A 27,147-nucleotide genomic window follows, 5' to 3' on the forward strand; every position below is an offset into this window, starting at 1 on the left:
GACTGGTCTGCGTCAGAAGGACGGAAATGAAATTAATGGGGCGCACTTTATAAATATTAATATGCGTTTTAAAATTTAGATTTGGGGTAAAAAAAAAATCAAGTCTTTGCAAGTAAACAGGTTCAAGTCCAATTCAAGTCCCAAGTTATTGGTGTAAAAGTCCAAGTCAAGTCTAAGTCTCTGAATATTTTTTCAAGTCAAGTCAAAAGTCTTAATATTAATGACTCGAGTCTGACTCGAGTCCAAGTCATGTGACTCGAGTCCCCACCTCTGCATGAAAGCATGTATTTAATGTGTATGTAATGTGTAACAGCATCCTGTGTCATAACTACATCTCTGCTGTTTGTAACAAACCAAACTGTGTGAAAATCGGGTAAAAATTTGCAGAGTTGTGATTATTATAGTTATATTATACTCCTTTCTCAGTACAAATAAATGTACTTGGAGCGCAGGAGAGACCCATCCAATATGGAGGCCGCCTGTTACGTTGGCGCCAATAGGCGGTGTCAGTCCATGAGGCGTCTATGTATATTATTATTATGTCTATGGATTGGACGACGTGATTTCACATGATCAGATCTTTTTTAAGGAGGAGTTCTTTGGGCCTGTATTACATTCCCGTGTCTCCAGGAACACTTAAACAGGTAAGGACAAGCCCTTCTTTGTACTTCCTTATTTTGTTTATTTACAATAAATACAAGATTGTGAAATTTTTTTTATTTTTGTTTTGTTTTTATAGCTAGAAGTGTTTTAAAATTTTCCAAACTACTAGTTTTCGTTTGTTTTTTAGTTCTGTAACAAAAATATAATATTGGACAGTAGTTACGGTGGTGCAAGCTTTACGCTCCATAGTAGCGAGGTGGTAAGGTCACTTTCCAAATTGTTTGGGGACAATGTATACAAACTACATTTCTCCAAGCAATTATGAAGCTCACTTGTATGAAATTAAAGTATGGACCTCCGATGTCTTTGCCAAAAACGCTATTTCCATGTTCTCGTTTTATCGGCTTAAACTACCGAGTGAAATATTGTAATGTTTATTTATGAGTTTCGATTATTCTGACTCGCATTACATTAACTGTGATCGTTACTTTTACATCTGTTGTAGGAGAATGCTATGCATTGTGGTACCTTATCTCGATACAGTGGAGCTCAGTCCATTAGTGAGAGGAATAATGGCTCTTTGGAGGGTACTGTGTCTCTTGGCTCCGTCCATTTAAAAGACGTTCAAAAATGGCTCTTCGATCTCTTTTATTCCGGCAGCAGGAGGCGCTACTATAAGACAGCCTTAATATCAATGATGAACAATTAGGCAAATTTTGCAACCTTCCCTTAAATGTTGGCCTAATTCATACAACACTTATAAGAGAAACATTTTTTTTAAAAGTATTATTAAACTAAATAATAATAGTATGCCTATATTAAATAGTATATTAAAATAAAATTAAAATTAAAAAGTATATTTTAACTATAGTTATATCTGTTGTATAACTTGTAGTCAAACAGGGCCTACATTTCAATAATAAATACATTTAAATGGCTCTCTGAGGTGCGACTCGGTCCCTTTCGTTCATTATAAGAGCCGACAGTCAGCTAGCCAGCTCTAAATTACTATATCAGAATATCGTTTGACAATTACGTCGAATTAGTTTATAGTAGGTTACGCTACAGTGGTAGACAGTTAACGAAGGCACTGTAAATTCAAAAGATTTATTATAGATTATGTTTCTCAGTTAATGAATGAATGTTCAATTTATATAGCGCCTTTCAAGATACCCAAGGTCGCTTGGTTAAACGTGTTAATTCTCATGGTATCCACGCCATCAGCGTAATTTAAACCCCTGCGAGTGAGTGTGTCATGCACAATCGGCACCTGTGTCTACCTTGAGTGTCATGCGCAATCGGCACCTGGCCCTCAGGAGCGGCACCTACTACCGCCAATGTCACCACTCACCAGACACCTGAAAGCCATTTGTAATGCTAGACAAAAGTGCTTGGATTCGTGGAAATGAAGACACGCTATAACTTTTGATTGTTTGTTATGCTAGGTACCAGTAAAGTATGAGGTTAGACATTATAAAAGTAGCTTTGTATTGATTTAAATTATTAGCCTACAATGAGCTATTTTGCTTAGCCTGTAACCAGTTGTGGTTAAAATGAACAAGAACATTGAGAAAGACCTGGTGAAAGCTATAGCATCAGCTACAGTTGTGAACAAATTTATTCAACCCCCACTGAAATAAAGTGTTTTGGCCAGTTTGACATTGATTTTGATCATTTCAGTCATTTTATTTACAATTATATCAAAGAGGCACTTATAAATTAGACAAATATAACATAATATTTATGATGAAATAACCACAAATGTCTTTTCTGTGCTCACATCATTATCAGTTTTATTCAACCCCCTAGTGACATTATTTTTAGTACAACATCCAGTTATGACATCTTTCAGGCGTGAAACATAGCTTGACACAAGTGTCTTGCAATGACCTATGGGTATCTCAGCCCATTCTTCATGGGCAAAAGCCTCCAGTTCAGTCACATTCTTAGGCTTGCGTGCTGCAACTGCCTTCTTTAGGTCCCACCAGAGGTTCTCAATTGGATTTAAGTCTGGTGATTGCGATGGCCACTCTAGAATGTTCCAGCCTTTCATCTTCAACCATGCTCTAGTGGACCTGGATGTGTGCTTCGGATCATTGTCCTGTTGGAAGGTCCAACGTCTCCCAAGCCGCAGGTTTGTGATTGACTCCATCACATTGGTGCCCACATCTGACAGGTCTTTTTTCATTTCATTTCCTTAGCAGTCAAGCGGGGATTTTTCTCCACATTACGCTTCAGGTAGTGCACAGCCGTCACGGTCAGGATCTTCTTTCTGCCACGACCAGGTAGAGTTTCCACTGTGCCCTTTAACTTGAACTTGCGAATGATACTTCCGATAGTGTCTCTTGGAATATTTATAATAATAATAATAATAATAATAATCTTTATTTGTATAGCACCTTACATACATACATGCAACTCAAAGTGCTTTACAGAATAAATAAAAGGAAACATTAAAAGGAAGCAAATCAATTAATCAATCAAATTTTATTTATATAGCGCTTTTTACAACAGTTTGTAACGCAGCTCGCGTTGCGGAGCGAGGAGATGGACACAAACGCTGAGGAGAGCGAGATTTATTAAAGGGAGTACTAAAACCATGGTCGAATGGACAGGCGTGGGTCAAACCAGGAGGGCAGCCAGAACATGAAAGGTACACGGGCATGTTAAGACAAGGAACTTAAACACGACGGGGAAAACACGGAACAGGCAGAGATAAACGGAAAACACAGAGCAAACTCACGAGTAGGTTCGATACAGAGAACAGGAATGAACAAAACAACCGATAACCAGACTAGGGAGAATACAGGGATTATATGGACATAGAACTAACAAGACACAGGTGAGGGCGATGAGAACAAGGCGTGGCAGACAGACAGAAACCGGGGTGACAGACAAGCAGGGTGGGGCTAACAGGCACAGAACAACAGAACCACGAGGAACAGAGACATTGGAATGACAGCGGGGAGAGGGGGGCGTAGCCCTACATGACACAGTTGTTGTCACAAAGCAGCTTTAAGCCTGGTGTATACTCGACGCGCCGCAAGCGGCGCGAGGGTCCGCGCGGCGAAAATGACGTAATCGCTGTGGCTCCGCCCGTGCACCTCTCGAATTTTGTAACTTCGCGCGCGCACCGCGCTTCAGCGCGATGGACAAAGTCATGTTTGCCGGGTTCATACACCTATACAAGGTGGAATTAAAGCACTTGTACGTCACTATAAAGGTCCATTTCAATATTTCCCAGCACGTTAAACTTAATTAAGTTAAATATTTATACATATACTCGAAATGAATCGAAATAATTCGCTTTTTTTATCACATTAGTTTATGGTTGTTTATTTTCAAAACGCCCAATCTTAACGTCTTCACGTTCTCTCATGTTTTGCCCTGGAATTACAAGAGGCTCGTATTTGTTAACGTATCGTTTTGGACAACACTGCAAAGCCATATTTACGTTTGATGCCTGATGTGTATATATACGGTCTCTGGTCAGGTAAAAATGTTCTTTCCCCGGTTTTGCAAGGGTTTTTTATTCTCCACTGCCACCTATCGTTTCGGAGAACACTGCAGCGACGCTCGCGACGTTCGCGAAAGTATAAACGCCTACACCGCTCGCGCAGGGTTGCGCGAGGTGGGCGGAGTCGCGCGCTACGGTCGCTCGCGAAAGTATAAACCAGGCTTTACAAGTGCCGAGTCCTAGCCCCCAGTGAGCAAGCCAAGGGCGACAGTGGCAAGGAAAAACTCCCTAGTTTTTTTTTGCATGAGGAAGAAACCTTGAGAGGAACCAAGATCCATCCTCCTCTGGCCGACACCGGTCACCATGACAACAACAACAATTTAGACAAAGAAATAAAGAAAAGGAAAAGATGTAATAATGTCCATCTTGGTGTAGGCTTATCCGGTCAGGCAGTAGGTGGCTGGCACAGGATGGATCGCTTGTCTCTCCTCATCTCATTTTTCCACAAGCAGGCGGGCAGCCATGTGGAGAAAATAAAACAGGGAGAATTAGCGCTGTCCTGTATGACAGATGAAATTATAAACATTTCTGGAGTGTGGCAGCAACTCCGGCATTAAGTTAAATTATTACAGCCTAGCTAAAAAAGGCAGAACCAGAAGGTAACATAGGCTTGGGGGCATTCTGAGACAATGGCATCCGTCCACTGCACTGTCAACAAACTTGAGTGACCACGAGCAGTGACAGGATGACAGCACGAGCACCCCAGTCTACCATAAAACCCTTCGTCTATGAACCCCTGGATCTGTACCTTTATCTAAGGGGGATATTAATTATCAAACGCTAGACTAAATAAGTGGGTTTTCAACCTAGATTTAAAGATTGTGACTGTGTCAGAGTCCCGGACACATTTAGGAAGATTATTCCAAAGCTGGGGGGCCTTATAAGAAAAGGCTCTTCCCCCTGCTGTTACCTTGTTAATTTGTGGAACTAATAACAGACCAGCACCCTGTGATCTTAGTTGACGTGGGGGTTCATAGTAGGAAATAAGTTCCTGGAGGTATTCAGGAGCAAGCCCGTGTAGTGCTTTATATGCTAATAATAGAATTTTAAAATCAATACGAAATTTAACTGGGAGCCAATGCAGGGCTGATAGGACTGGTCTAATATGCTGAAATTTTCTAGTTCTGGTCAGAACTCTAGCTGCGGCATTTTGAACTATTTGAAGTTTATTTAGATTCCTATTTGAACATCCTGACAGTAGTGAATTGCAGTAGTCTAGTCTAGAGCTAACAAAGGCGTGCACCAATTTTTCTGCATCATCCTGTGATAATGCATTTCTTAATTTGGCAATGTTGCGGAGATGTAGAAAAGCTATCCTAGTAGTATTATCTATATATTTATCAAATGATAGGTCGGAGTCGAGTATGACGCCTAGGTTTTTGGCTACTGTGCCAGGTGTAATGGGATAGTCTGCAAGATTAAGCATTAAATTTGGAATTTTCTGTCTTGCGGCCTTAGGGCCCAGAAGGAGAACTTCTGTTTTGTCCTCATTTAATTGTAGGAAGTTTAGAGACATCCAGCATTTAATATCTCTTACACAGGCCTCAATTTTTCCTAAACTGAGTTTGTCATCGGGTTTGGCTGATATGTAAAGTTGAGTGTCATCCGCATAGCAGTGAAAATTGACACCATGTTTGTTTATAACTGTGCCCAATGGTAGCATATATAATGTAAATAATAGTGGTCCTAAGATGGAGCCTTGCGGGACCCCATATTTAACCATTGTACGTTTGGATGAAATATTATTGAGCTCTACAAACTGATAGCGATTTTGTCATGTGTTCCTGTCTCCCCCCTTTTTCAGTCTTGACTTTTGTTTTGTTCTCTGTGTTTGCGTGTCTTTTATTTTGACATTTCCTAGTTGTCTCTGGTTTCACACCCCTGCCATGTTCCCTGCCCCTCGTTATCACCATCAGGTGTGTCTTGTTGTGTCCCTTGTTTGGTTGATGTATTTAAGTCCTGTGTTTGGTCCTGGTGGTTGTGGGTTATTGAATGTTGTAAGTTGTATGTCATCAGCAGTAAGTTGTGAGAGATATGTTCTGGTTGTAAGTTCTGGTTTGTTGTTTATGATTTTTTGTTGTACATGCTCTTAGTGTTTAGCCGTTCTTGTCACCTCAGGTCTTTGTAATAGTATGTGTTTTTGTGTTAGTTCCTTTGATTAAAACTCCAAATCTGCATATGCGTCCCACCTGCTCAGCTCAGTTTGTTACAGAATAACCCACCGTCATCATGGACGCAGCAGACACTGGAGTTCGGCCAGTGCCTACCCTACCTCCTCCTAAGGATGTGGAGGAGTATGTATCGCAACTGGACTATTTGCAATCCTGTCTCGCCCTGGATACTACGGGTAGGCCTCTTGCACTACCCTCATTAACTCACTGCCCGGACATGTTTGATGGGGAAGGGACTTCGGTTGATGGCTTTGTCCTACAGAGCAAGGCCTACGTCCAGTTTTTAACATGCCCTCAGCTACCAGACATGGTTCTTGTGCTGTTTTTGAGGACGAGACTAGTGGGTAAGGCGCTGGAGTGGGCGAACATCATCCTTACACACAGGGCCGAGGAAGCCTGGACAGTGGAGGGCTTTTTTAAGCTTCTACAGACCAGGTTCTCAGATGTTGCCTCCCGATCTTTCTGCAAGTCTGAGATGGACAGCGATAACACACGCCCTCCTGGTGGAGTCTACACCACCAGTATGGCGAACTGTCCCAAGACTTTTTTGGGGGGGTGCTGGGAGCCTGTGCGTCAGGTCCTCACGTCTCCTCAGTCCAACCCCACTGACGATGAGGGGATGAGGGGACTGAGGAGTGGCGCAGGGGCAATCCTGTCTTCCCCAGACCAGCGGCCACGGCGCCTCCAGACCCGCAGCCAGCGGCCACGGCGCCTCCAGACCCGCAGCCAGCGGCCACGGCGCCTCCAGACCCGCAGCCAGCGGCCACGGCACCCGCGCCGGAGGCCCAGGAGAGGCCTGCACCCGCGCCGGAGGCCCAGGAGAGGCCTGCACCCGCGCCGGAGGCCCAGGAGAGGCCTGCACCCGCGCCACCTGTTCCCGCGACCCAGAAGGGGTCACTGCCGCCTGTTCCCGCGACCCGGATGGGGTCACTGCCGCCTGTTCCCGCGACCCGGAAGGGGTCACTGCCGCCTGTTCCCGCGACCCGGAAGGGGTCACTGCCGCCTGTTCCCGCGACCCGGATGGGGTCACTGCCGCCTGTTCCCGCGACCCGGATGGGGTCACTGCCGCCTGTTCCCGCGACCCGGATGGGGTCACCGCCGCCTGTTCTCGCAACCCGGATGGGGTCACTGCCGCCTGTTCCCGCGACCCGGATGGGGTCACCGCCGCCTGTTCTCGCAACCCGGATGGGGTCACCGCCGCCTGTTGTTCCCGGGGCCCGCCTGGGGCCTGCCGACGTTCCCGGGGCCCGCCTGGGGGCTACTTCTGTTTCTTGTGCCCTCACAGGGCCCACAGTGACTGTTCCGCCCACCTGTGGGCCCGATGTTGACATTGCTTTTGCTTTCCCTGGTTTTGGTTCTCCTTCTGTGCCTGTATCCCCGTTTGTGCCCTGTTCTGTGCCTGGTTTTGTTTTGTTCCCTGTCTCTGTGCGTGATGCTGTCGTTGTTCATGTCCCCATGCCCGTTTCTGTCTCTGGTGTTGTTGTTTCTGTCCCTGTGCCCGTGTCTGTTCCTAGAGTTGTCACCCATTTCGTTCCTGTCCCTGTGTCTGTAGTCTGGAGTATATTTGCCTCTGTCTCTGCCTCGTTCCCTGTTCCCCGTTCTGATCCTGCTTCCCCGGTGTCTGTTGCTCGCCCTAGCCCTGTCCAGTCTCCCGAGGTCCCGTTTGCCTGTCCCCCTCAGCCTGTTTCTGTTCCTGTGTTTGTGTCCCCTGGCCCTTTGTCCTCTGTGCCTTCTTTTACCCCTAGGTCCTCTGTTTCTGGTGTGTTCTCCTCAGTGCCTTCGCCCCTGTTCCTTGCGTGTCTGTCGTCTCCTGCTCTCGGTTTGGTTCCTCCTGTCTGTGCTTGATGTTGGGGTTTTTTTTTGGTTTGTGTGACACCCTCAAACTGTTGTCACATTTGTGGTACGTGGTTTATTTGGATATTTTATTTTATTGAGAAATTGTTATGGACTTCTGCTAGCAAAATTTGGGTCCTCTGGCTGCTGTTATGACAGACAGGGGCGGAGCTGGGGCCTTGGGTGAGCTGGTAGCTGCAGCGATTAGCTCCGCCTCTCAGAGCTGAGAGGCATCTGCAGTTATCAGATACAATTCCTGTGTCCCATCCGTTTTTATCCTGTTTCAGGTTACACAGTAATCTGTCTACACCGACCCTACGCCTGGGCATGTAACAGATTCTTGGGGGCTCGTCCGGGATCAGCGCCTCCTGGTGGTGGATAGCTGATCTAGTGATTTTGGATGTTCGGGACCAGAAGGACGCCAGGGCTGTCAGAGGGCTACAGTGAGGCCGTGCAGAGGCAGAGAGTGGGCTGTGAAGAGGTACTGAACTGAGGGAAGAGAGGACTGAGTGTTGTTGAAACAATAATGGAGGGAAAGCTTTCCAGGGCAGATGGTGAGAGGAAAAGCCTGGTGTGGGAAATCAGGAAAAGCCTCCTCACCTTGTCAGCAGGCGAACTTTTCCAGATTGTTAAAGCCATCAGTCCTATACCAGAGAGAGACGTTTCAGAACTTGATGCTACTGACCTCGAAGGTTGTTTTGAGTATGTGAATTCCTTCATGTATAGTAAGTCTTTACTTGACTTGGAGGACAGCGGTATGAGTTCATTGTTGGTTCTGAGGGATATGGTGAGGGAAAGCATTGAATCCGGCCATACTACATCTCAACTGGTTAACCCCGAGGTTGATGTTGCATCGCACAACACTAGTGTAGTAATTCCCTCAGTTAGCTCAGCCCCCAATTGCATGAACAGCATGGCACAGTTTAGCCCACCCCACATTGTTACCAGCACTCATGACACTGTAGACATGAGCTTACAGAAGATGTTATCAGACTACGAGGAGCTAGGTAGAAGGCTTCATCAGTGTATCAATGAAAAATCCACCCCACCTGAGCACGCTCAGTCAATGGCATCCACCAGTCAAATTCCACACATTAAGACCCAATATGGAAATGCTACTCATACCACACATGAGGATAGGGTCTCCCTAAGGGACCTCTCTTACTTACATAGAAGAGAATTCAAAATACAGGGGGGTCAAATTGGTGATCAGGGGTCAGACATCACTTACAATAACATATGCAAACAGATTGAAGAAGGTGTCCGAGAGGGTTTTAGTGAGGCTGAAATCTTCCGAAGTGTGTTGAGAGTCGTGAAACCGGGAAACTTCAAGGACATGCTGATGAACAAGGAAGATATGACAATAGCAGAGCTGAAGATGTTCCTCCAGTCACATTTAGGAGAGAAAAATAGTACTGAACTACTCCAAGAACTGATGTGCACAAAACAGAGTGAATCAGAGACACCCCAGCAGTTCCTTTACAGAGTAATAGGGCTGAAGCAAAGGGTTCTTTTTGCATCAAAACAAGCCAATGCAGACATAAGGTATGACTCTGAAACAGTTCAAGGGGTCTTTCTACATACTGTCCATCAGGGGTTGGGCCATAAATATAACGACATTCGCAGAGAGCTGAAGCCACTGCTGTCACACAATTCAGTCACTGATCAGGCCATCTTGAGGCAGATAACAAAGATCACTAGCGATGAGAATGAGAGGCAGCGCAGATTAGGGGCGACTCCCCGCTTCAGACAGCCGGCAGTGAACAGTGCTCAACTTGAAGGGGAAGGTCTAACAGACTGCGTCTACTCCCAAGACGTTCTCGGGGTTAAAGGAAAGAAGGATGCACTGAAGGAGCTAACTGCCAAAATAGACGCCCTAACCAGTATTGTGGACTCAATGCGGCAGTCCACCCGGAACAACTCTGAACACACTTATAAGTATGGTGAAAAAAAACCACCTATGACTAAAAGGGAGAAAACGTTTAAATGTCCAAAATGTGTTGAACAAGGCATGGCTCGGTGCACACACTGCTTCATCTGCGGGGAAGAGGGGCACAGAGCCATCGGCTGTACAAAAAAAACAGAGTGTCAGGGAAACGGGGGCCGGTCATTGGAGAGGGGCCACCAATGATCGGCTCAAAAGAGTCCCATCACATCAGGGAGAGACAGAATAATACTAGGGTTCGGCCATGCCCAGGGGAAACCAACTCGAAGCATGAACAGAAGGACCACTCCCCACCTACATCTGAGCCATCAGTCATCAAAAACGAACCGGTTGTGAAGCTTATTGGGAAAAAGGCAATTATACAGTGCAACCTGAATGGGATTGCAGTAGCTGCCTTGCTGGACACGGGAGCCCAGGTGAGCATGATTGACCGGGACTGGAAAAACAAATATTTACCTGGTCATGATCCCCGGCCACTCACTGATCTTCTGGAGCGTGATGGAAAATTGGAGGTGTATGCGGTTAATGGTGAACTTATCCCATTTGAGGGCTGGATAGCTGTTAATGTCAACCTCCCTGGCACAGAGAACCCAAGTTTGTCCATAAGTGTGCCCTTCTTAGTGAGTCACTTACCACTGGAGAGGCCATTATTGGGGTTTAATGTACTAGAAGAGCTAATTCAAGGCCAGTCCGAGTACCTGATACCAACACTGGTCAGCTTACTTAGTGGTGCAGTTTCAATTCCAAGTAGTGATGCAAGGGCTCTAGTAAGTTTCGTGCAGACTAAAAAGCCTGTCACTCCACCTGAATATCTGAGGGTTGGTCACCAGGACTTGGTTGTGCCAGCAGGGCAAACGACTTGGCTAAAGTGCAGCATCCCATCAAGCCTATACTCCACCGATGCCTTAGTGTTGTTTGAACCTGATGAGGACAATGAGCAACTAGACCCGCTGGATGTAGGAGAGGGTCTTTTGAAGATCCAAAACCCGAAAAACCCATACGTAGCAGTACCAGTGGGCAATCACACCAAGCATGACATCACCTTACCACGAAAATCAGTGATCGGTGTAGTTCAGCTAATTGACAAAATTATTCAAACTGATTCGACTAAAGAGCAAGTGCCCAACGAGAGAGACAGGGGTGAGTTAGTCACATCCACTGGGGGAGCTCCAACAACTCAGCTGTGGGATCCACCAGTTGATCTAAACCATCTCGAACCCGAGCAGCAAGAGGAAGTCAGGAAGATGTTACGTGAGGAGTCGGAAGCTTTTGCAAGGGGTGAATCTGACATAGGTTGTATTCCAAATCTACAAATGTCCATAAATCTTAAAGATAGCATTCCAGTGCAGCGAGCATATTCAGCAGTACCGAAACCCCTCTTCAGGGAAGTAAAGGAGTATATTCAGGATCTTCTAGCCAAGGGGTGGATAGTAAAATCAAAGTCACCATACTCCGCTCCCATCGTTTGTGTCCGGAAAAAGGACGGGACACTGCGCCTCTGTGTCGACTATCGGCTCCTCAACCAGAAGACTGTCGCAGACAGGCACCCACTGCCTCGTATTGGAGATCTCCTCAACACACTCGGGGGTTATGCATGGTTCAGTATTCTGGACCAAGGAAAGGCATACCACCAGGGGTTCATCGCGGAGGGTTCAAGGCACTACACCGCATTCATTACACCCTGGGGCCTTTATGAATGGGTCCGGATCCCCTTTGGGCTATCTAATGCCCCAGCAGCATTCCAACGAAGTATGGAGGAGATGTTAGACACTCTCAGAGATGAGTGTTGCATCCCTTACCTCGATGATGTCCTCTGTTATGCCAAATCCTTTGAAGAGCATTTGGATGGGGTCCGAAAAGTCCTGAGGGCACTCCAGCGTCATGGAGTAAAGCTCAGACCAGAAAAGTGTGATCTTTTCCGTCGAGAGGTTAGGTATGTCGGTCGCCTGGTGTCTGCGGAGGGGGTAAAGATAGACCCCAGGGATTTGGATGCTGTCTTATGTCTAAAGAACAAGACACCACAGACAGTCGGCGATGTAAGGAAACTCCTAGGGTTTCTCAGCTATTACCGGTCCTATATACAGGACTTTTCCCGGATAGCCAGGCCCCTTTACCAACTGCTAAAAGGGAGGGCAGAGGCAGCACAAGTCCATTCAGCCACAAGGAAAGCCAGGGGCCCCCAGCTGGCCTCCAGGACCCCCATCGAGTGGACAGGAGAGCACACAGGCGTACTAGAATGTCTCATTGGCATGCTGGTATCACCCCCAGTGCTGGCTTATCCTGACTTCAGTCTGCCATTTACCCTGCATACAGATGCCTCAGAGGAAGGCCTAGGGGCGGTCCTGTACCAGCGTCAAGGTGGAAAGATGAGGGTCATAGGGTACGGGTCAAGAACATTGACACCAGCAGAAAAAAACTATAACATGCACAGTGGCAAACTGGAGTTCTTGGCGCTGAAGTGGGCTGTGTGTGAAAAGTTTCGGGATTACTTGTTCTATGCTACCCATTTCACGGTGTATACGGATAATAATCCTTTGACTTATGTAATGAGCACTGCCAAACTCAATGCAGTGGGCCACCGCTGGGTGGGGGAACTGGCAGACTTTCGGTTTGAGGTGAAATACAGACCTGGGAAGGCAAACAGTGACGCAGACACACTGTCACGCATCCCTCTTGATATTGACAGTTATATGCAGGAATGTACAGAGGAGTTGTCTTCAGATGTGCTGCATGCGACTTGGCAAGGAAGTAAAGCAGCTGAGCAAAAGGATGTGGCATGGATTGCAGCTCTGGTCATGTCTTCCACAGGAGCCCATCCGTCATTGGGCATGACTCGGCCACCAATCAGTCATGATGAGCTCGTGAAAGCACAGAGGGAAGATGACTTAATCGGGCATGTGATAACACTGAAGGAGACAAACACCATCCTCACAAGGGACTTAAGGAATGGAGTGAGTGGGGCGACCAGAAAACTCCTGCATGAGTGGAGGAGGCTACATCTGGAGGATGACATTCTCTATAGGCGGACAAGGGAGCGAAGACAACTTGTACTCCCTGCCAAGTACAGACAGGTCGTGATGAAACACCTCCATGACGATATGGCCCATGTCGGCACTGAGCGAGTTCTTCACCTAGTGAGAGAGAGATTTTACTGGCCATACATGAAGAAAGATGTTGAGGCCTATGTCACTCGGCGGTGTCCATGTATTGCACAGAAAAAGCCAGTTACCCATGTACGTGCCCCGCTGGGTAGCATCACCTCAAGTTCACCCCTTGAACTTGTATGTATTGATTACATGCATCTAGAGAGCAGTCGGTGAGGGTACGAGTATATCTTGGTGGTGGTGGACCACTTTACGAGATTTGCTCAGGCCTATGCGACAAAAAACAAATCTGGTCGGACGGCAGCGGAACGGATTTTTAATGATTTCATCCCTCGTTTCGGATACCCCTCCAAGCTACACCATGACCAAGGCAGAGAGTTTGAGAATGAGCTTTTTAAAACACTGCAACGACTGTCGGGGATAGGCCACTCCAGAACATCCCCATACCACCCCCAGAGCAACCCTGTTGAAAGGTTTAACCGAACCCTACTACAGATGCTGCGCACTCTGGAAGAGAAGGAAAAGGAACGATGGAAAGACCACCTGCCTCAAGTGATTCATGCATACAACTGTACCCGGCACGAGTCCACCGGATACTCCCCTTACTTTTTAATGTATGGTCGCCACCCTCGGTTACCTGTCGACTTGCTGTTTAGACTTACTGGGGAGGAAGATTCAGACACACACGAGGGATATGCAAAGCAATGGTCACACAAAATGACTGAAGCATACAAGATTGCAGAGGAGAACAGCAAGCAGTCCAGCGCTCGGGGAAAATCCTACTATGACCGGAAGACAAAGGGGATAGTCCTACAGCCTGGGGACCGAGTGCTAGTGAGAAACCTTGGTGAGCGGGGAAGTCCGGGTAAACTGCGATCATACTGGGAAAGAGCCATATATGTGGTAAAAGAACAGGTAGCCAGTAATCCAGTTTATGTGGTCGCTCCTGAGACAGGTGACCATCGGAGGACAAGGACCCTGCATCGCAATCTGTTGCTGTTGGTGAATGACTTACCTATCTTTGCACCCCCAGATCATGCCAAATCATCATCTAAAGCCAAACCAAGACAGAGACCAAATTTAACCAGTAGGAACTTAAGAGAACATGTCCCCTCCAGAGATACAACTGATTCGGAGCAAGAAGAAAGCCCAGGAGGTTACTGGTTGAGGATGCCTGTTAGGGAAGAGGTAAGAAGGAAAGATGCCTATTGTGAAAGGCCTACCCAAGCTCAGAGGGACCCGACCTCAGAAGGTGAATGGTCCACCTACGGGCTGGACAGAGGTGTGAGGCAGGGACAGGGTGAACTCCTGTCGGACACAAGTGGACCAACCCAGTGGTCCGAAAATGCGTCACTGAATGACCCAGCTGAACCTGAGGTACTCGGTGAAGATGAAACAGAATCAGGACTGGAGGGAGTGTGTCCATTACCCTTTGCCACCAACACACATACTGAATGTAGACGGTCAGCGAGAGAGAGGAGGCCAAAGCAGATCTTGACATATGAAACATTAGGACAACCTTCCCTACAGGTCCACCCTAGGGTGAATGTCATTGGGGCATGCACTAGACCACACAACCCACTAGGAAATGCACTGAATCATACCTCACCAACATTTTTGGTGGCGACTCACACACAACCCCTCCTTGCACCACCACTCTGGGCTACCACGCCTACACAACACTTTTATATGCCACATACATATGTACCCTACAGTTACACTACCCCTGTTCACTAAAAGATGAGAACATGGGAGGAATAAGAAACATGATTGCTGTTATCATTTTATTTTGTCATTTTATTTTTGTCCGGGAGAGTGTGACACCCTCAAACTGTTGTCACATTTGTGGTACGTGGTTTATTTGGATATTTTATTTTATTGAGAAATTGTTATGGACTTCTGCTAGCAAAATTTGGGTCCTCTGGCTGCTGTTATGACAGACAGGGGCGGAGCTGGGGCCTTGGGTGAGCTGGTAGCTGCAGCGATTAGCTCCGCCTCTCAGAGCTGAGAGGCATCTGCAGTTATCAGATACAATTCCTGTGTCCCATCCGTTTTTATCCTGTTTCAGGTTACACAGTAATCTGTCTACACCGACCCTACGCCTGGGCGTGTAACATTTGGTTTCCGTTGCGCACCTCGGAGCGGCGCGCCTTGGAGGGGGGTTCTGTCATGTGTTACTGTCTCCCCCCTTGTCAGTCTTGACTTTTGTTTTGTTCTCTGTGTTTGCGTGTCTTTTATTTTGACATAGTCTGCAAGATTAAGCATTAAATTTGGAATTTTCTGTCTTGCGGCCTTAGGGCCCAGAAGGAGAACTTCTGTTTTGTCCTCATTTAATTGTAGGAAGTTTAGAGACATCCAGCATTTAATATCTCTTACACAGGCCTCAATTTTTCCTAAACTGAGTTTGTCATCGGGTTTGGCTGATATGTAAAGTTAAGTGTCATCCGCATAGCAGTGAAAATTGACACCATGTTTGTTTATAACTGTGCCCAATGGTAGCATATATAATGTAAATAATAGTGGTCCTAAGATGGAGCCTTGCGGGACCCCATATTTAACCATTGTACGTTTGGATGAAATATTATTGAGCTCTACAAACTGATAGCGATTTTGTCATGTGTTCCTGTCTCCCCCCTTTTTAGTTTTGACTTTTGTTTTGTTCTCTGTGTTTGCGTGTCTTTTATTTTGACATTTCCTAGTTGTCTCTGGTTTCACACCCCTGCCATGTTCCCTGCCCCTCGTTATCACCTTCAGGTGTGTCTTGTTGTGTCCCTTGTTTGGTTGATGTATTTAAGTCCTGTGTTTGGTCCTGGTGGTTGTGGGTTATTGAATGTTGTAAGTTGTGAGAGATGTTCTGGTTTGTTGTTTATGATTTTTTGTTGTACATGCTCTTTGTGTTTAGCCGTTCTTGTCACCTCAGGTCTTTGTAATAGTATGTTTTTTTGTGTTAGTTCCTTTGATTAAAACTCCAAATCTGCATATGTGTCCCACCTGCTTAGCTTTGTTTGTTACAGATTTGTTAAGTAAGACTGAAACCATGAAAGGGCTGTGCCTGAGACTCCAACCCAGCGTTCTAACCTTTTAGCAAGATCCTATGATCAATTGTGTCGAAAGCTGCACTAAGATCAAGAAGCACTAACAGTGATACATAGCCTTGATCTGATGCAAGGAGGAGATCATTTGTTACTTTAACTAATGCTGTTTCAGTACTGTGATGGGGCCTAAAACCAGATTGGAACTGATATCATCTCTTTAACAGATAGCCTTTACTTTCTGTTTGCATTCAGCTGGTAATCTGTTGCCTGCATCTGGTCTTGGTCCTCACTTCTTTGAAAAGTCATGAGTCACCTGTGCAGCCCTCTTCAGCATGTATTTCTTTGATAGCAGTCTTCAGCTTGTCTGCATTGTTAGGTCTGGTGTCTCTCATCTTCCTCTTGACGATACCCCATAGATTCTCTCTGGTGTTTAGGTCAGGCAAGTTTGCTGGTCAACTACAGTGATATTGTGGTTATTAAACCAGGTATTGGTACTTCTGGCAGTGTGGACAGATGCCAAGTCCTGCTGGAAAATGAAATGTCCATCTCCAAAAGCTCGTCAGCAGAGGGAAGCATGAAATGCTCCAAAATGTCCTGGTAGACAGCTGCACTGACTTTGGTCTTGATACAACACAGTGGACCTACACCAGCAGATGACATGGCTTCCCAAACCATCACTGATTGTGGAAACTTCACACTAGACCTCACGCAGCTTGGATTGTATGCCTCTGCACTCTTCCTCCAGACTCTGGGATCTTGATTTCCAAATGAAATGCAAAATTTACTTGGACTGAGCAACAGTCCACTTCTTTTTCTCCTTGGCCCAGGTAAGATGCTTCTGGCGTTTTCTCTTGGTCATGAGTATCCTGACACAAGGAACGAGACTGGATGTCCTGGATATATCTGTGTGTGGTGGCTCTTGAAGCACTGACACCACATCTCCACAAAATGTTTGAATTAACTTTTCTTTACAATCCTTTCAAGGCTGCGATTTTCCATAATCATCAACATTAACAGAAATAACCACTTGAAATAGATTGCTCTGTTTGTCATGAATCTATATATGTGTTTGACTTCTACTGAAATAAATTAACTTCACACAAGTTCACACAAGACCAGATCCATGTGATCGTTGTGTTCAGCTCAACAAGTGTACATGACTGACTCCAGCTGGCCCAGATCAAAGCACTATAAGCAGACTAGCAGTGTCACAAACAAATAGGTGTTAGCATAAGGTCATCAAATGAACACTTGCTACAATCATTTTTCCCATCATGCTTCTTTTAGACAGTCATAAGAGGTTACAACGGTGAGTTAGAATAAAATGGTGCTAATTCCAACAGACATAATTGATAATTGTAACGCATTACTCCGCCCCCCTGTCGTTCACTTACATCTTTTTGTCTGTTTTAGTATTTTTCTTTCGCTGCCTAGTTCCAACCCTTTGTGTTATGTGTTTGACATGTACCTTGTTGCCTCCTAAACTATCTTGTTATTTAAATCCTTAGTTTGTAGACGGCCCTTGTCGATCATTGTTTCGTGCTCTCCACATTCCCAGGTTGTTTTGAGTTTCCTATGTCCTCACCCCTTGTTTACTGTAGGTTTATTCTAGTCTTCGTTTCTATCTTTATTATCAGTCTTCTCTATCTCCTAGTGTTATTATACGTTCCATTGTCATAGTTGTTTGTTGGCATTAAGTATGTGCTTGCCTCGGGGTTAGTTTATTGCATTCGTGAGTTAGGTTTCTTTTTTAGCGCATTTAGTGGTTTGCAGCTTTGTTGTGTTTAGTTGTTCCCCATGTTTAATTAAGATCCTTTGCTTGGGTGTATTGCTTTATTTCTGAATTATATGGTTAATACTCTGTTTTTCTTATCGGAACCATCACCTGTTTTTCCAAGTCCTCTTGTTCCCTCCCTGTTCTCTCCCACTCGTGTATTACCAGAGTATACTGAATCCCATAATGTTATGTGGTCTATCTAAATGCCTCGTTGATCTTGTCACCACGTTAAGAGTTTGTTACTGTTTTACCTTTGTATTGTTATATGCCCAAGTTTTATGGTGAGTTTTGTCTATTGAATTCCAGTGTCACGTGGTCCGTCCAAAATGCCTCGTCTGTCTCGTCACCGTGTTAAGAGTTTGTTCATTGGTCATTTGTCTGTGTGTCCTGAATTAAATACAGAGTCTACTGTAAATACAACCCTGGTCTCAATGCAATTGTGTCCTACTTCACCTGTGTTAGCACCTGAATCGTTACAATAATCCCAAATGGGGTCTCATACAGTCTCATAAACATTGTGGGTGCGGTTGTTCTATAACAGGAAAAAGTCACGTTATGCCCAAGAGTAAAATGTTGAAGTGAGGGTACTGCCCTCTGATCCCCTTTCAGTACTTGTGTGTTGACATTCCATCAGTGAAGGAAGGATCAAATGTGTTTTTACCTTTTCATTCCAGATAGGAGATAAGAGAAGGAGACAAGTTGAAACATGGCCACCGGTGACATCCCCCACTGCACAGGTGAGTTAGCAGGTCAAGTTCCAACTGTAATTGAGTTTTTACATTTCACAAGGTACAATACACCAAGTACTGTCTCACTCACTGCGTTTCTGTGAGCCTCTGAAGAATATTTCATTTAGCATGAAATTTGTATACTACGAGTTGCATTATTAACCTCAATGTAACATTTCTTTGATAAATATAATATTTAGACTGTTATGTAACAATGTATGACTTTTATTTTGAAGCAGTGTCTGAGTGCTCTTCCTATGAACTGAGGGCTGTTCTAGTGGGAAATGTGGAGTCTGGGAAGAGTTCAGCAGGAAACACCATCCTGGGCAGAGAGGAGTTTGAGTTAAAGACAACTGCTCAGTGTGTGAAGAGACAGGGAGAAATAGCCGGGAGGAAGATCACTGTGGTTAACACACCAGAATGGAGAAAAACAAAGATTGGTATTTATGAACCCAGGCCACTCAAACAGGAAATGGTTCTTGGTGTGTCTCTGTGTCCACCAGGACCACACGCTGTACTAGTGGTGGTTAATTTGAACAAGAAATTCCAAAATGAGGACATGAATGAACTAATGAAGAATCTAGAGCTGCTCACCAACAGAGTGTGGAGACACATGATAGTTCTGTTCACCTATGGAGAGTATTTACAAGACACACCCATTGAGCAGTACATTGAGAGTGAAGACAGCGCCCTCCAGTGGCTGGTTGAGAAATGTGGGAACAGGTATCATGTTCTCAACAATGAGAACAGGGGTGATGACACTCAGGTCACAGAGCTGCTGGAGAAGATAGAGGAGATGGTGGCAGCAAACAGAGGCTGCCATTTTGAAATGGACAGAAAGATTCCACAGGAGGTGGAAGAGAAGAAGAGAGTATTAGAAGAGAGAGGAAAACAGAGGATGATGAAGGTACAGAAACAGAGAGAGGACATCAGAATTTTAATAAGTGAGTAAGCAATATTTTCTGTGTATTTCAGAGCTCATTTGTTTAGTTAGATGTAAAATCAGTATTTGTTTTTTGCACTGCAGGTGAATCACACCATCTCTCAGATCTGAGGATTGTTCTGCTGGGGAACAGAGGTGCTGGGAAGAGTTCAGCAGGAAACACCATCCTGGGCAGAGAGGAGTTTGAGTTAAAGACAACTGCTCAGTGTGTGAAGAGACAGGGAGAAGTAGCAGGGAGGAAGATCACTGTGGTTGAAGCTCCAGGATGGTGGTCAGGGAGACATGGAAGATGGTTTGACCTTACCCCTGAACTAATCAAGCAGGAGATTGTCCTTAGCATGTCACAGTGTCAGCCAGGACCTCATTGTGTGATGTTAGTTGTAGAACTCACTGCATCATTCAGTGCGGAGTGGCAGAAAGCTATGGAGGGAAATCTATGGATTCTGAGTGAGAAACTATTGAGTCACACTATAGTTCTATTCACATGTGGAGACTATCTGATAGACACACCCATAGAGCAGCACATTGAGGGTGAAGACAGCGCCCTCCAGTGGCTGGTTGAGAAATGTGGGAACAGGTATCATGTTCTCAACAATAAGAACAGAGGTGATGACACTCAGGTCACAGAGTTGCTGAAGAAGATAGAGGAGATGGTGGCAGCAAACAGTGGCTGCCATTTTGAAATGGACAGAAAGATTCTACAGGAGGTGGAAGAGAAAAAGAGACGATTAGAAGAGAGAGGAAGAGAGAGGATGATAAGGGCACAGAAACAGAGAGAGGACATCAGAATTTTAATAAGTGAGTAAGCAATGTTTTCTGATTAAAAGTATTTCAGAGGTCATTTGTTTACAGTTGGATGTGAAATCAGTCTTTGTTTGTTGCACTGCAGGTGACACATACTATCTCTCAGATCTGAGGATTGTCCTGTTGGGGAACAGAGGTGCTGGGAAGAGTTCATCAGGAAACACCATCCTGGGCAGAGAGGAGTTTGAGTTAAAGAGAACTGCTCAGTGTGTGAAGAGACAGGGAGAAGTAGCAGGGAGGAAGATCACTGTGGTTGAAGCTCCAGGATGGTGTATTACTATACCTTTGGAAGAGAGCACAGAGTTTCATAAACAGGAGGTTATGCTCAGTGTGTCTCTGTGTTTTCCAGGACCCCACTGTATACTACTTATCCTACCTGCCGTGTTTTCTTTAAATAAAATTCCTAAAGATGTATTTCAAGCATTAGCAAATACACTTGGTAAGAGAGTCTGGAGTCACACTATAGTTCTGTTCACACATGGGGACTATCTGATAGACACACCCATAGAACAGTACATTGAGAGTGAAGACAGCGCCCTCCAGTGGCTGGTTGAGAAATGTGGGAACAGGTATCATGTTCTCAACAATAAGAACAGGGGTGATGACACTCAGGTCACAGAGCTGCTGGAGAAGATAGAGGAGATGGTGGCAGCAAACAGTGGCTGCAATTTTGAAATGGACAGAAAGATTCTACAGAAGGTGGAAGAGAAAAAGAGACGATTAGAAGAGAGAGGAAGAGAGAGGATGATGAAGGCACAGAAACCAAGAGAGGACATCAAATTAAAAATGGGTATAGCACCTTTTTGTGTTTCTATTTATAGAAAAACATAAAATATCTAATGTGATAATTATTCTAATATCTTTATTTGTATAGAACCTTTATACATACTTAAATTTAAATTATATAAATTGTCTGTAAAGTAAGTAATGTTAATGAACAATTTAAGTTTTTAAAGTAAATATAAATAGAAGAAAACAAGCATAAGAGGCAGGGGACAAGAAAGTCGTCAACAGAGCCAGTGCATGATAACACTTGCAATTTTGAATAATAAACAGCCTGTCAGAATGTCACTATGTCACGGTGGGTCGGACAAGACGCCACCAGAGGGCACGCACGAGCACATCCTCTCAGCCACTCATGCCCACTCCCACACAGCGCACACCCTCTCATTCCAGGTCACGCCCCTTATCACAATCACCCCATTACTGACACCTGTCCCTCATTAGTATTGGGCCTAATAAAAGTCCACAGGTCGTGCTGTCCAGTACTGTGCATTCAACCTTCACCTTGCAACGTGGGAAGTAGCCTGCTCTGCACTGAAGCTGCTGATCATCTGTGGATCACCTCTCTCATTTTGTACACCTGAGTATACTTTTGTGTTTGTCCTGCCAAGTGGCCTGAGTGCTTGTGTTCTTTTAAGATGGATAATAAAGCCTTTTGGTTACAGCCTCTGTCCCCGCATCACAGAATGTGCAGCCTGTAGCAGCTGGAGCTGAAGAGCTGTCGCCCCTGGAAATCTTGTTTTTATTCTGTTAACTGACAAATAAACATATGTATTTTGCAGGTGACCCACACCATCTCTCAGATCTGAAGATTGTTCTGCTGGGGAACAGACATGCTGGGAAGAGTTCAGCAGGAAACACCATCCTGGGCAGAGAGGAGTTTGAGTTAAAGACAACTGCTCAGTGTGTGAAGAGACAGGGAGTGGTAGCAGGCAGGAAGATCACTGTGGTTGAAGCTCCAGGATGGTGGATGAATGAACCTGTAGAGGAGAGCAGTGAGATACTGAAACAGGAGATTGTGCTCAGTGTGTCTCTGTGTCCTCCAGGACCCCATGTTCTACTGCTGGTGTTGCGTGTGGACACACCCTTTAAAGATTATGAGAGAAGAGTTCTAGAGGGACACATGAAACCTCTGACTGACAGATTCTGGCGATACACTATAGTTCTGTTCTCTCATGGGGACTATCTGGGAGACACACCCATTGAGCAGCACATTGAGAGTGAAGACAGCGCCCTCCAGTGGATGGTTGAGAAATGTGGGAACAGGTATCATGTTCTCAACAATAAGAACAGGGGTGATAACACTCAGGTCACAGAGCTGCTGGAGAAGATAGAGGAGATGGTGGCAGCAAACAGTGGCTGCCATTTTGAAATGGACAGAAAGATTCTAGAGATTGTCAAAGAGAAAAAGAGACGATTAGAAGAGAGAGGAAGAGCGAGGATGATGAAGGTACAGAAACGCAAAGAGGACATCGGATCTAAAATTTGTAAGAATCCTATATTTACCATGAAATGCCAATCACACATTTATAAGCTTTGTTGGAAAATAAATAAACCTTCATTAATAAATTACATATTCTATGAAATATGTAGACTACATACAGTTGATGAAATCATTATTTGATCTTTTGTTGATTTAAGTTTGTTCACTGACCAAGATATGAACAGTCTATAATTTCAAGTCTATAATTTTTAATTCATTAAGATTTTGAGGCTGTCACTTGGCAACTCAGACCATCAACTCTCTCCATACATTTTCTATGGGATTAAGGTCTGGAGACTGTTTAAGCCACCATGACCTTAATGTGTTTCTGGGCCACTCCTTTGTTGCCTTGGCTGTATGTTTTGGGTCATAGTCGTGCTGGAAGACCCAGCCACAACCCATTTAATGTCCTGGTGGAGGGAAGGAGGTCGTCATTCAGGATTTTACGGTAAATGGCTCCATCCAGTCTCCCACTGATGTGGTGAAGTAATCTTGTGCCCTTAGCAGAGAAACACCCCCCAAACATAATATTTCCACCTCCATGCTTGACAGTGAGGACGGAGTTATTTGGGCATAGTCAGCATTTCTCTTCCTCCAAATACGGCGAGTTGAGTTAATACCAAAGGGCTCATTTTTTTTGTCTCATCTGACCACAACACCCTCTCCCAACCACTCTCAAAATCCTCCAGGTGTTCACTGGCAAACATCAGATGGGCCTGCACATGTGTCTTCTTTAGCAGGGGAACCATTTGGGCACAACAGGATTTTAAAATGACTGTCAACAGTCAACGATAAAAGACTGTCAACAAGAAAACCATTGGTAACACATTATGCAGTAATGGGTTAAAACCCATTACTTCATAATGTGTTACCAATGGTTTTCTTGGTGACTGTGGTGCCAGCTGCCTTAAGATCATTAACAAGTTTCCCCCATGTAGTTTTAGGCAGATTTTTCACCTTCCTCGTGATCAAGGATACCCCACCAGGGGAGATTCTGTATGGAGCCCCAGATTAAGATCGATTGACAGTCATTTTGTATATCTTCCATTTTCTTACAGTGGCACCAACAGTTGTCTCCTTCTCACCCAGCGTTTTATGGTTTTGTAGCTCATTCCAGCCTTGTGTAGGTCTATAATCTTCTCCCTGATGATCTTTAGAAAGATCTTTGCTGTTGCCCATGTTGGAGAGATTAGAGTCTGATTTAATTAATAATTATTGATTCTGTGGACAGGTGTCTTTTATACAGGTGACAATTTAAGACAGGAGTCTTTAATGCAGGTAACGAGTTGATTAGGAGTGTCTAACTGGTTTGTAGGAGCCAGAACTCATATATATATATATAAAATGTATATTTTATACAATAAATTTTTTATTCTTTCACTGTTAATATACACCCACCCTTTAAATGATAGACTGTTCATATCTTTGTCAGTGGGCAAACTTACAAAATCAGCAAGGGAGCAAATAATTCGTTCCTCAACTGTAATAGCTGTTCTATAATTTTGATAGGGACATTATTATACACACCTCTTATTAAAAATATTTGAATTGTTTAAAATATTGACAATGAAAACAAATAGCTATACATTTTATTTGATTGGTGCATTTTTTGCAGCTTATCCACACTATCTCTCAGATCTGAGGATTGTTCTGATGGGGTACAGAGGTGCTGGGAAGAGTTCAGCAGGAAACACCATCCTGGGCAAAAAGGAGTTTGAGTTAAAGAGAACTGCTCAGTGTGTGAAGAGACAGGGAGACGTAGCAGGGAGGAAGATCTCTGTAGTTGAAGCTCCAGGATGGTGGATAAATGCACCTGTAGAGCAGAGCAGTGAGATACTGAAACAGGAGATTGTGCTCAGTGTGTCTCTGTGTCCTCCAGGACCCCATGTTCTACTGATGGTCTTACGTGTGGATGGCCTGTTAAAAAAGAAAATGAAAAATGTGTTAGAGGGACACATGAAACTTCTCACTGAGAGAGTCTGGAGTCACACTATAGTTCTGTTCACATATGGGGACTATCTGATAGACACACCCATAGAGCAGCACATTGAGAGTGAAGACAGCGCCCTCCAGTGGCTGGTTGAGAAATGTGGGAATAGGTATCATGTTATCAACAATAAGAACAGGGGTGATGACACTCAGGTCACAGAGCTGCTGGAGAAGATAGAGGAGATGGTGGCAGCAAACAGTGGCTGCCATTTTGAAATGGACAGAAAGAATCTACAGGAGGTGGAAGAGAAGAAGAGAGTATTAGAAGAGAGAGGAAGAGAGAGGATGATGAAGGTACAGAAATGCAAAGAGGACATCAGATCCAAAATGTGTAAGAATCCTATATTTACCCTGAAATGCCAATCACACATAACATGTCACATAGCTTTCTTTTTAAGATGTGAGCTTTGTTGGAAAATAAATAAACCTTCATTAATACATTACATATTCTATGAAATATGTAGACTACATACAGTTGCACAAATAATTATATGATCCCTTGTTGATTTTGTAAGTTTGTTCACTGGTCAAGATATGAACAGTCTATAACAGGGGTGCCCACAAGTTTTCAGCTTGCGAGCTACTTATAAGATGACCAAGTCAGAAAGATCTACCAGGGGGTGGGGGGTTGTGAGGTAGCGAACGAAATTTGTTGAGCCGGGTGGGGGGGGGGGGCGTAATGCAGATTGGCTACCATGAATATCAATCAAAATACAACCGTCAGTGCAGATGGGCGATTCATCCACTACTTTTTAATGTCACGCGATTTACGCACATTCCTTCGCGATCGACCGACACTTCCTTCGATCGCGATCGACGTAATGAGCACCCCTGGTCTATAATTTTTTAATTCATTAAGATTTTGAGGCTGTCACTTGGCAATTCAGACCATCAACTCTCTCCATACATTTTCTATAAGACTGAGGTCTGGAGACTGTCTAAGCCACCATGACCTTAATGTGTTTTTGAGCCACTCCTTTGTTGCCTTGGCTGTATGTTTTGGGTCATAGTCGTGCTGGAAGACCCAGCCACGACCCATTTTTTGTGTCTTGGTGGAGGGAAGGAGGTTGTCATTCAGGATTTTATGGTACATGGCTCCATCCAGTCTCCCACTGATGTGGTGAAATAGTCCTGTGCCCATAGCAAAGAAACACCCCATAAACATAATGTTTCCACCTCCATGCTTGACAGTGGGGACGGAGTTATTTGGGTCATAGTCAGTATTTGTCTTTCTCCAAATACGGCAAGTTGAGTTAATACCAAAGAGCTCATTTTTTTGTCTCATCTGACCACAGCACCTTCAGTGTATTACACCATTTAGTGTAAATTGTCAGCGGAAGGGGAGGTGTAAATGGACACAAATTAAGTATTATATCGTGATCGATCGCCAAGTATAAACGCCTCTGCCGCTCGTGCAGGTTTGCGAGAGTTGTGCGGAGTCACACAATATATTCCATATATTCAGACTTTCATTCCATATATTCAGACTTCATTCCATATTCTCAGGTTTCATTACATATATTCAGACTTTCATTCCATATATTCACACTTCATTCCATATTCTCAGGTTTCATTCCATATATTCAGACTTAGCAGTCATTCTATATATATATTTATTTCCTGAACGACTTGCCATAGTCCACAGACTCAATTAATTATTAATTAAATCAGACTCTAATCTCTCCAACATGGGCAAGAGCAAAGATCTTTCTAAAGATCATCAGGGAGAAGATTATAGACCTACACAAGGCTGGAATGAGCTACAAAACCATAAAACGCTGGGTGAGAAGGAGACAACTGTTGGTGCCACTGTAAGAAAATGGAAGATATACAAAATGACTGTCAATCGATCTTAATCTGGGGCTCCATACAGAATCTCCCCTGGTGGGGTATCCTTGATCACGAGGAAGGTGAAAAATCTGCCTAAAACTACATGGGGGAAACTTGTTAATGATCTTAAGGCAGCTGGCACCACAGTCACCAAGAAAACCATTGGTAACACATTATGAAGTAATGGGTTAAATTAAACCCCTTTAAATGATAGACTGTTCATGTCTATGTCAGTGGGAAAACTTACAAAATCAACAAGGTGTCACGGTGAGGACCCCGGCCCCTCCCTTTTGGGCGTGTGTTAACGTTGTCCACGTGCATCGTCTGCGTCGGTGGATTTCCGTGGTTATGGCTATGTCGTGTGATAATCTGTCTCACCTGTGACTCGTCTCGTAATCACGTGGGGCTAATGTGGTTTGTCTATTTAATGTGCGCTCGCGCAGTGTCCTCTGCTCGTCGTTGTCTAATGTGTACACGTCTCTGTGTGGAAGTCAGTGTTACTCGTGCGCTATTGTGCAATACCTGTCAATAATTGTGTGTGTCTGTGACGTCTGCTGTATTCGGAGGTTTTGTGTCTCGTCCTTCACTACGCTCCCATCGTC

At 44.6% G+C, this 27,147-nt stretch overlaps 1 protein-coding gene across 9 annotated transcripts in view; it reads left to right on the forward strand.

Annotated features, from left to right (window-relative positions):
- Positions 1-629: 629 nt before the first annotated feature.
- LOC143497401 (uncharacterized) overlaps positions 630-27,147 on the forward strand; it is a 46,136-nt gene continuing 19,618 nt past the window's right edge. For 3 of the 9 annotated variants that reach the window (XM_076993320.1, XM_076993311.1, XM_076993318.1), the window contains exons 1-8: positions 630-644; positions 2,805-2,888; positions 18,660-18,722; positions 18,950-19,657; positions 19,741-20,454; positions 20,546-21,250; positions 22,026-22,730; positions 24,342-25,046. In XM_076993320.1, the coding sequence (XP_076849435.1) occupies positions 18,692-18,722; positions 18,950-19,657; positions 19,741-20,454; positions 20,546-21,250; positions 22,026-22,730; positions 24,342-25,046 (3,568 nt within the window). In that variant the 5' untranslated portion in view covers positions 630-644; positions 2,805-2,888; positions 18,660-18,691. Of the gene's footprint in view, positions 645-2,585; positions 2,738-2,804; positions 2,889-3,161; positions 3,257-16,554; positions 17,036-18,659; positions 18,723-18,949; positions 19,658-19,740; positions 20,455-20,545; positions 21,251-22,025; positions 22,731-24,341; positions 25,047-27,147 lie in introns of those variants that run through there. The other 6 variants (XM_076993315.1, XM_076993313.1, XM_076993314.1 and 3 more) reach the window with 6 other exon arrangements.

The sequence above is a fragment of the Brachyhypopomus gauderio genome, unplaced genomic scaffold (genome assembly GCF_052324685.1).
Source record: "Brachyhypopomus gauderio isolate BG-103 unplaced genomic scaffold, BGAUD_0.2 sc110, whole genome shotgun sequence".
NCBI classification, from domain to species: Eukaryota; Metazoa; Chordata; class Actinopteri; order Gymnotiformes; family Hypopomidae; genus Brachyhypopomus; species Brachyhypopomus gauderio.